The 10,433-nt window shown below is 43.4% G+C and overlaps 1 protein-coding gene across 1 annotated transcript; it reads right to left on the bottom strand.

Annotated features, from left to right (window-relative positions):
- Positions 1-58: 58 nt before the first annotated feature.
- On the bottom strand, positions 59-9,568 carry si:ch211-157b11.8 (fibroleukin). Its single transcript, XM_024270668.2, has 6 exons — positions 8,650-9,568; positions 4,691-4,886; positions 4,375-4,452; positions 4,185-4,297; positions 3,817-4,079; positions 59-1,676 (listed from the first exon to the last, which is right to left on the bottom strand). Exons 1-6 carry the CDS (start codon positions 8,914-8,916, stop codon positions 1,334-1,336), a joined length of 1,260 nt encoding a protein of 419 aa, XP_024126436.1. The 5' UTR covers positions 8,917-9,568; the 3' UTR covers positions 59-1,333.
- Between the last annotated feature and the right edge of the window lie 865 nt (positions 9,569-10,433).

The raw sequence follows: 10,433 nt of genomic DNA, 5'->3' as shown, positions 1-10,433 counted from the left end.
CCGTAAAGTATTGTGAACTTAAAGTGTTGTGACCCCAAAGTGTTGTGACCCTAAAGTGTCGTGACCCTAATGTGTTATGACCCTAAAGTGTTGTGACCCTTAAATGTTGACCCTAAAGTGTTGTGACCCTTAAATGTTGTGACCCTTAAATGTTGACCCTAAAGTGTTGTGACCCTTAAATGTTGTGACCCTAAAGTGTTGTGTTATGATCCTAAAGTACTGTGTTGTGATGTTAAAATACTGTGTATGTTTTTTTATCACTTTCTCTGAGCGTTGCATGTTTACTTAATCAGAAACTCCTGTAAAATAACTACTTTTTTTAATAACTGGAGTGACGTTTCTGTACACCTTGAACTGTGAAGTCTTTGGGAAACTGCAGGTTGTTGCAGCTCAGTATACTGTAGTAGGCGACGGGTTGAGTACAGTCACAAAATTGGAAGGACATCCAGCACAGCCTTCATTCCAAATCCCTCAGGCTGTGTCAATCCCTGCGAATGGGCAACAGCCAGGAGATCAACAACTGGAGTGTAATGGACTCTGAAATGATTGGAGAAGGCTTCATAACAAAACCCAGAAGAGTAAAACTCATGTCTGAATAAATCTCTATTTGCAATTGTTAACAATCCTCCAACGATCCCTGACTGACCTTTACGTCACAGTGAGTTAGACTTCTTCAAATGCTGTCAGAAAAAGTATTCTGCTGTTGGTTATCAGTTGCTCCATTTGTCTCATTTTAACCCCTCTGGAGAGAAAAATAAGATCTAGCAGAATTGTCAGGAGTCAGAGCTCTGTCTCCCCCTCTGGTCACCGGCGGGAGATGTCTCCAGAGTACTCAACGCACTACATCTCCCAGCAACCCCAGCACACAGTTCCTGGATAGTGCTCAGCTGTCTCACATTTGACAATCACTCACAGGACACTTCAGCACTGCTCAGAGCCCGACTCAGTGTGAAGTATTGTTTGTGTTTGTCTGCATTACTGAGCATTTCTATCTGGACCTGATCTTCTGCTTTATCTCTGATTGCCGCCTGCCCTGACCCTCACCTGGACCCTGACATCTCTACTCTCTTCATGGATGCCTGTGATTGACGTCTGTCTGTCTGACTCTGATTTAGTGTTATGGACTTTCAGCTGTGATTAGTTCCTGTCTGAACTAATAAACCTGCTGCACACGGAACCAGCTATTGTGACAAGAAGAAGTTCAGTATTTAGAGTTATTTAATCCCATAACTGCCGTTTGAGAGGATCTTTAAATGACACTAAAGTTTATTGAAATAACGTTCTAATCAATTCATCTACCAATTTAAAATGTCCATCTGTGTTTAACGTTTTTTCATCTTGTTCCCGTGAAGCTCTTTGGTCTGGTCTTCATCTCCACCCTCTTGAAGGAGTAGCGTTCTCCGGTCCGCCCGTCGGTCAGGATGTACCATGTCCCCCAGTAGATGCCGTTGGTCACGCCGCTGTAACGTCCGCGGTAATACCGGCCGTTCAGGTTGGCGGCCAGGCAGGCGTCAAACCACCACCCCGCGCCATAGTACTGGGCGCAGTTTCCAGAGCCGTAGCGGTCGTGGTCTTCATCAGGGGTGCTGAAGAGCCGGCCGTCGTGGTTGTATCGTTTACTGTAGCTCAGCGCGTTGCCTGCGTCGCCGCTGTATTCTTGAGCTGTCAGACGAAACCTGGAATGAAAATATCAACTTGTTTTACAGATTATAAATCGATTCAATCTGAACTTTAGAATCAAAGTGTTTTTTTAATCCAACTTTGATCATCTTATGATCTATTATAACAGCGTTCTCAGTGATTTTATGTTTATGATTATGTTGTTTTCAGTTAAAGTTAAAGCAGACTGTCTTTTACTAGGACATAGTATCTGCAAGTGGCAAGAGTTCATTGGAAATTCACCTCTGAGTTGTGGGCGGGGCTGTTGAGACTGTTCTCCCTGCTGAGAGCTCTCTGTTTACACATTATAGCTTACAGTCGTTCACATCCCAACCCAACATAAAAATGGTGAGCAATATCAGAGCGATTCGGCTGGAGCCAGATTCCAGATCAGACATGGAACACAAAGACGTTCATGGATCTATTTGTCTGCAGGATGCATCAGAATGGAGACTTTGTATCGTATTTTCTAGTACATCACAAATATGATTTTTTTTCAAACACATTCTTTTTTTTATCTGCTCCTGATTCACAACAATTTAAATTAAAAAAATGCAGTTTCTCCTCCATTCACATAAAATGCTAAAACACCAAAAACTAAATGTTCATGGGAGTGGATCTTCGAAGACAAGTAACAGAACAGACACAAGATTTTAGAGGTTTCAGCGGCTGCGAGCGATCCGGATTAATTTGGCAGAAAGTTACATCAAGATACATGAGAAATTCTGGTTTATTTTCAAAACCAATTTTCACAATAAAAAACACAGCGATTGACAAATGCTTGTCTGAACACACTGTAGAGATGAAAATAAACTTACAATCACAACACACACACACAAACAGACACACAGTTGGCGAGCAGCTAATTCATCACGCTGTGAAATAGGGGCGGGGCATCAGTTTGCGGCTTGGAGTTTGAGGACCACGTCCAGCACGTCAAAAACGACAACTCCGAAAAGTTCAATTTTTGACGCATCAGTATGTGATGACTTGGGAAGTTGATTTGGGAAGATGTAGACCAGGGGTGTCAAACTCAGTCACACAACGGACCAAAATCCAAACCACACTTTAGGTCACGGGCCAATTGACAGCTAAAAACAATGAAGCTAATAGCTGAAAATGCTGAAGCTGATATATAAAAAGTCTGAAGCTGACTGCCAAAAGCACTGATGCTAATAGCTAAAAACACTGAAGTTAAGAGCTAAAAACACTAAAGCTAAGAGCTAAAAACACTAAAGCTAAGAGTTAAAAACACTGAAGCTAATAGCTAAAAACACTAAAGCTAAGAGCTAAAAACACTGAAGCTAAGAGCTAAAAACACTGAAGCTAATAGCTGAAAATGCTGAAGCTGATAGGCAGCTAAAATATTTAGCTAAGTGCCAAATTAGCCTAAAAAACTTAGTTTAACTAAAACAGCTAGCATGTAGCTGAAATATTAGGTGATCTCCAAAACAGCCAAAAAAATCTAAATGCCAAAATATTACAAAAAGCTAACAGAATAACAAGTTTGTAAACTTTAAAACAGTAGCTTTCTAACATAATTATGGATAATAAAAAGGCCCCAGGCCTTGACTTTGACATTAGTCAACATTGGCATTATTAGACATGAAGTACCGAAATTGGGACAGATTAGGAACTGAAACCAAAGAACCTCTTAGGCACCAGAACCACATAAAACCCAATTGGTTCCCAACTGTGGTCACATTGAATCCCTTTGATGTAGTCGGTAATGAATTAAGTATGAAGCTTCTTGAAAAATAAACGTTTCTGTTTTTCAGCACTTAATCTTCAGCACTTAATCCCGATGCTTTCACATGTCATGAACTGATCCTCATCAGACACTAGTTTCAGTTGCTTTGATCTTGTAATAATCTATATAAAGGAGGATCAGGTTTTTTCTGTTTGCACCCATCATCAGACCGTAGATAATGGAGGACATGGCTGCCAACAGATGAGTAGCTCATGCATACAGCCGACCCTTTTCACTGACCGATTCTCATCTCCGCACAAACACAACCAAAGGAGGTTCCAGAATGTCTCTGTATTAGTTTAACCTTGTTTGTTTGTGTAAACTACATTTTGATGGATGATAATTTCCATTTCTAGCATGAATGCATGTTATATATTCGGTTTGGATCGGCTGTGTTCCTGCTTCACCTCTGTGCCTCTGAGGCCACTTTGAACTTGCTGTAGGTGGCCTGGCGCTCCTGCTGGTGCCAGTCCTCCAGCTCGATGCGGAGTTGGTGTTGGCCGGCGGAGGTGAGGGCATGCACGGCCGCATTACCCAGCCAGTGCTCCGCCTGCACGCTGCCAAAGCCGTCCCGATACTCCTGCCACGTCCTGTTGAAGTCCACTGAGCCATCCTGTCGATTCTGGATCACCGTCCAGCCGCCGCCCGCCGCCTCCATGTCACATTTAGCCTGAGCCAAGACAAAACGGTGCTCTGACAAAAGCAGCCCTGCAGACAGATTTCTAAATGAAGAGAGGTGAGACGGGGGTCAGTCTGCGGGTTTCAGCTGAAATACCTCCAGAGCCGGGCTGTGCAGATCCGGCTGGATTGTGTAGATTCCATTCTCTCTGATCCCAAGCCTATAAATATCGGCACAGTCGCGGGGATGTACTCTTTCCAGGGGGGGAACTGAAAGCCACACATTGGAAATTTTTGTCACCCTATCCGTACGACAAGAAATGTCTATAAATACCGTCAGGCCTCACCTGTGGGCGGGTTTTGTGTGATGCTTTTGAGAAAGAGCAGCAGGTCCTTCTCGCCCTCTCTGCTCGCCGCGGCGAGTTCTGTCAAAAGGTCATCTCATCATGAAGACAGAGGGGATGTGTACGGATTTAAATATAGCAAATGAGTTGTATGACAGCACCTTCACAAAGCGTCACATTGTGTACATGTGTGTGTGTGTACCCACAGTGTTTAACATGCTTTCCACTGCAGCTGAATTCCTATGCACTCACCTGTAACCTGCAGCCCAAACGGAGGTTCTGTGAGGTTCTGTGAGGGAGGGACTGTGTGTGTGCTCACCCAGGCGCCTGGCCATTGCTCCCAGCGTTTGGCTGTGACAGTGTAGGTCACACTCTGTCAGCACGGCGGCCATCAATGCCAGGATGGCCCCCAGAGAGTCCCCGTCCTGGCTTCCAGGACTCCAGCGGTCCCCTGATTCCTGGAGGTTGCGCATGCAGAGCTGCAGCTGAGTCAGGCGCTCTTTGAGTCCGGCGGTCTGCAGAGACGGAGACCGCAGAACGAGATGTTTTTGTCTTTTTAAAACTCACATTTTATGGAGAATAAATGTCTGGAATCAGAGTAATTGAACTGGAAACAGTAAATTAAAAGCAAATATATTGCGTTAAATTCCCGCCAAAAGTCTCCCATGAGCGTATATCAAAGTCCAGTCGTGCAAGGAAGTGTTCCACGGGCGCAGGACAGTCTCCACGCTCGCTCCTCGACTCCGCCACTCGTGGGAGTATTCTTACACTCCCAGCCAGCATTAGGCTCCGTATGGTTTAGAAGTGGGCAGAAAATGTGGACCCCGAATGGGTTTGTTCGCACAGGGGACACTCAGTGGGCTGGCTCGCTATGCTAGCCAGGCGGCCAGTGGGAGCTCACCAGCTCGCTTCAGTGGACTTTGCAAGCTCACTACAATGGAGTTCACTACAGCAGAGCTCGCTAACTCGTTGCAGCAAAGCTAGCTTCAGTGGACTTTGCTAGCCCGCTACAACTTGGCTTGCTACAGCCAAGCTTACTAGCTCGATACAGCGGAGCTTGATAGGATGCTTCACCATCCACAGGGAGGCTGGCTAGTGTAGTGAGCCAACCCACTGAGTCCCCACTTAAGCGAACCCATTTGGGGCCCACATTTTCCGCCCACTTTTAACCCAAATGGGTCCTCCTGGCCTTGCTGGCGGGGCTCCTGTGACCTCTCCTTCTCGCCTGTGAAAGGATTCTTTCGCTCCTAAAACTAGTTCCGCCCCCTCGTGTAGGACTGTGCCCTCAAGCGGAGCAAAGGCAGTAAAGAAAAGAAATAATCCAAACCTTAACTTTGACACGTGCATTAAGGCAAGACACATTAGTAAGAATTAAAAATAAGTAACATTTGACCTTGAAACCTTTAACAGCAAGGCCTCACTGGTCATTATTTAATTGAAAATACGGAATAAATGTTCAATACTCTTACCAGTGCAATATGCCCAATCTTTCAGGGTATCGTGCATGTACATTTTCTGCATTATTTAGTATGTTTTCTATTGCAAATTTAGCTGTATTCAGTCTATTTTACTTTATATTCAGTCTATTTTACTTTATTTTCAGTCTATTTTACTTTATTTTGTTATTTTACTCCATTTGTGTGCTGTATACGGATGCTGGTACCTGGATTTCCCTGAGGACTTCCAAAGGGATTAATAAAGTGTTTTCTATTTTAGTCTATTCTCTAAAAACAAGAGCAAGCTAAAACAAACTTTCCTCCAATCCGAACAGCAAACTTGGATCCTACTGAGAGACGTGGAGCTGCTCTTTCGACTTTATCCGTTTGCTGTTGTCGTTCCATCTTAGCTAGCTGTAAAAAGCCGCTAAAAGAACCGGAACCGTAAAGGCTCTTGGGAATTTCCAACACAAAACTAGCCCAGGACTGACTCACTGGGGTTCTTTCACTCAAAGCCACAGGCAGAGAAAGTGCGAACGGCGCCGTCCGGAGGCCGAATGTATATTACAGCCGTAGAGTTTTGGAACATCCTGGAGAATCAATGGGAAACGGGTACGCGGTTTTAACCAAACACGCTTTGCAGGTCAAAAGATAACCTTTGGCGGGCCAAATTTGGCGCCACTTTGGGCACCCATGATTTAGACATTTTTTAGGTGTCCTCAGTGATCACATTCTTAAATATTCATATGTATTTGGAGGGATCTGTGACATCTAAATCTCTGCTGGTGGTTTATTGAAGCTGCTCTCCTGCAGCTGCAATTCCTCAATTCTTTTGTTCAGTGTGTCTGAAAGTGATGCACTTCCTTTCATTTACTTCCTTTATTTATCCACCACACCCTCCACAGACACTGTAACGACTGAAACTCAGCAGATTTGGAGTGATGAGGATGTGTTTCTCAAATGCGTACATTCCAGAAGAACACGCTTTCATTTTCCTAAGCTTTACACCATCATTTCTCCACATTTTGGGAGATTTTCCATCCATCCATTGTCTTGACCGCTTCTTCCCTTTCGGGGTCGCAGGGGTGCCGGAGCCTAACCCGGCTACTGAAGGGCGAAGGCGGGGTACACCCTGGACAGGTCGCCAGTCTGTCGCAGGGCCTCAATCACACACCCAGTCACTCACACATTCACACCTAGGGGCAATTTAGAGTCACCAATTAACCTATGAAGCATGTTTTTGGACGGTGGGAGGAAGCCGGAGTCCCCGGTGAAAACCCACGCATGCACGGGGAGAACATGCAAACTCCACACAGAAAGGTCCCAGTCGGGAGTCGAACCGGGGCCTTCTCACTGTGAGGCAAGAGCGCTAACCACTGCGCCACCGTGCAGCCCTTTTGGGAGATTTTATTATTTATTTTAAGGGAAATGTTTTGTGCTAAAGCATGTCAATCACGGCTGCAGTCTGTACTGCATAATGAACTATTGGGGAGGTGGATATCAAGTAACATTAGATGGAGAGTTTTCAAACCCTGAATAAATTGAGCATATAGCCTCAATTGTTATTTCTCCTCATTAAAAAATGACAAAAATGTTTTTTACACCCATGAAATTGTTTTGAGATCCCCTGAATATGTGTTTTAACCATTTAGCCACATAGCAAAAGATAAATGAACCCTGAAGAAATCCTCTTTCAGTTTCAGTCTGTCACACGTCCATCCTCCCGCCGCGGTCGTGTTCCTCGTCCACCTGTTGCAGATGAGCTCAGCACGACCGAATGATGAAGACATTTTTAAAGCTGATCTATTTGCATCCCTTCTTTGATTGCAGACAGTTATTGCTCCATGGTGGAGCCAAATTTAGTGTCCCGTGAGAAAGAACCCACAGGCTGATCATCGCTGCCACTGCATGCACAAATGGATCAACATCCAAGGTTTGAAAAGTCATGAAACAAAAATTTAAGACTTAAAAAATGGAAACAGCAGCACCTTTTAAAAGTGTAGATCACTTAAAGTCTCACGTGACATTTTTTTAATTTATAAAAAACATTCCCAGTAGTGTTTTAATGATGATTATAAAGTTTTAAACCAAAATTCCACAACTTGGATGTCTTAAAAGGCCCTTTTTCATGTTGATCTGAAGCCTCTGTTTCCAAAATCTCCTCTGAGGGGGCGTGGCTTTTGGAGCTCCGCCCCTGACCCCCCCCCGTCTTACCTAGTCTAACCTTCATCCCTCTCATTTCCAGTACAAACCTTCACCTCTCTAGCTCCTCCTCCACCTGTTCTGTGCTCTCGCTACAAACCACAATATCATCTGCGAACATCATAATTCATGTTTATTCCTGTCAAATAGGAAAATAAAACAACATTTTTGTACAACGTGAACTTTTACTCATCTATTTATATCTAAGTATATCAGGTACTTAACGTTCTGAGTTTCTACCGGCTGTTTTATTACGTTTAGTAAAATGAATTTTGATAATCTAGTTCCTGGTTTTGCTGTGCCACCCCAAGATTTAAAGCAGCTCCGTGCCGGCTACCCCCATGAAACATTCCTGGAGGCCCCATGACAATTTTTTATTTAGAAAAAACGTTCCCAGCAGCATTTCAATTATGATTATAACGTTTTTAATCAAAATCCCACAACTTAAATGTCTTAAAAAGCCTTTTTTTCATGTTGATCTGAAGCCTTTGTTTCCAAAATCTCCTCTGAGGGGGCGTGGCTTTTGGAGCTCCGCCCCAAAAATGAAATGACTTCTTCTTACGTTTGTTCTCCTTCATAAGAAAAATGCCACACATATATGTTGAATTTCATGGGAGGGGGGCTTTAAGGGAAAGCTTACGTTGGGCTGAGCGTGTCTGTGCTCCATCCTTCGAGGAATATCCGCGATGGCGGGGAGGGAGAACCCCGTCCTGCATGCACCTGTCCCGGTTCTGCTCTCCGCCTCAGCCCTCACCTTTGCTCCGGACCCCGCTGGGATGGGGGCAGCCACCAGACTGTCCCTGCAGGGCTCCTCTGTGCAGGCTGGAGACGCATCTGAGGAGGGCAGCACTCCCAAACACACAGACAGCAAAGGAAGCATGCTGACAAATCTTGAACCTTGCTTCATTTCAAACTTCAAAAGGAGACTTTGTTCTTGCTTTTGGCACTTTTCTTTAAAAACGCTCCGCCAGCGTGTCCTTTTTTGTCTAAACTTCTGCACTCCTGACCTTGTGTGGCTTGCGTTCGCTCTTCTCTTTCCTCTTGTTCTGCTGGTTGTCCTCTTTGCCCGGCTCAGTCCGTTAGTGAGGCTGCTTTGGCTCAGATTCCTAGATAAATGCGGCACTCTTTGCTGTCTGACACGGACTAATGCACCCACCCCCAGCACACACACCGACACACACACCGTCTCCCCATCTCCTCAACTCATCTCATTCTCTACACTCCCACACAACCACACCGATGCATGTTTGCACAGAAATAACCAGACTCTGGCTTAAACACATCTCATACGACGTCCACCTCTCCTTTTCCAACTCTTTGACTCTTTAACTCCTTTAGAAAACGTGGCCTCTTTTAATAACACATTTGTTGCAGTTTTCATGGACTGATATCCACTAAAGTCAGGAGGAGTCCAGATTCTTAAAGTGATGGAGTTCTTCCATAAACACCAGAGTGATCATCACCGTCCTGCAAAGAGAACACTCCCAAGGAGGAGTTGGTTAATAATTTAAAATAATACGAACTTCAAAATGCTTTTTCTGATGTGTTATTATATAATATTAAAATAGACGGATTATAGATTAACAACTGTCTATTGGAGGAGGGTCAAACTCAATCAAACAAGGGGTCAAAATCCAAAACACACCTTAGGTCACGAGCCGAACAAGATAAACATTTATAGAACGCTGTAAAACTACATTTTTAAAACTTTAACTTTTTAACATAATTATGAACTAGATATGTAGCATTATCTGCAATGATGCTAGTGTGAATGCTGTAAGCTGAATTTGGGTCCTGAAGACACCAATGCTGATAGCATAAAATGCTGAAATTGATAGACAGCTGAAATGTTAGCTAAACTCCAAAACAGACTAAAAAAATAAAAAAAGAAGCCTAAAGTAGCCAAAACAGCTAGCATGCAGCTATAAAATTAGCTAAACTTCAAAATAGCCTGAAAACCTGAAAAACGCCTAAACTAGGCGAAACAGCTTGCATGTAGCTGAAATCTTAGCTAAACTTCAAATTTGCCTAAAAACCTAAAAGACAAAAAACTAAATTAGCCAAAATAGCTAGCAAATAGCTAGGTTATTAGCTAATCTCCAAAATGCTAAAATAGCCTAAAAAGCTATCAGAAAGCCAATTTTAAAAACCTTTAAACTGTAATTTTTTAAATAAAATTAAACAGAAGATATAACGGTAGATAAATGGTAGATATAAATGTAGTTTACCAAAATGAAATTCAAACTGGCATCACTGCAAGAAAAAAAAAAAAGAGGATCAAATTTTTAACAATTCCCATAGTGTACCATTCACGTTGGCAGCAAATCTGCAAACACAGCCCAGTCCTTTTTGTCGAATCCTCGCTTTCTGTTTAATAAAAAGGCAAGAATATTATTCCAGAATAAACCAACTTAAACGTTAAAT

The sequence above is a fragment of the Oryzias melastigma genome, linkage group LG5, assembly GCF_002922805.2.
Source record: "Oryzias melastigma strain HK-1 linkage group LG5, ASM292280v2, whole genome shotgun sequence".
NCBI classification, from domain to species: Eukaryota; Metazoa; Chordata; class Actinopteri; order Beloniformes; family Adrianichthyidae; genus Oryzias; species Oryzias melastigma.
This window is presented reverse-complemented; position numbering and strand designations above follow the sequence as displayed.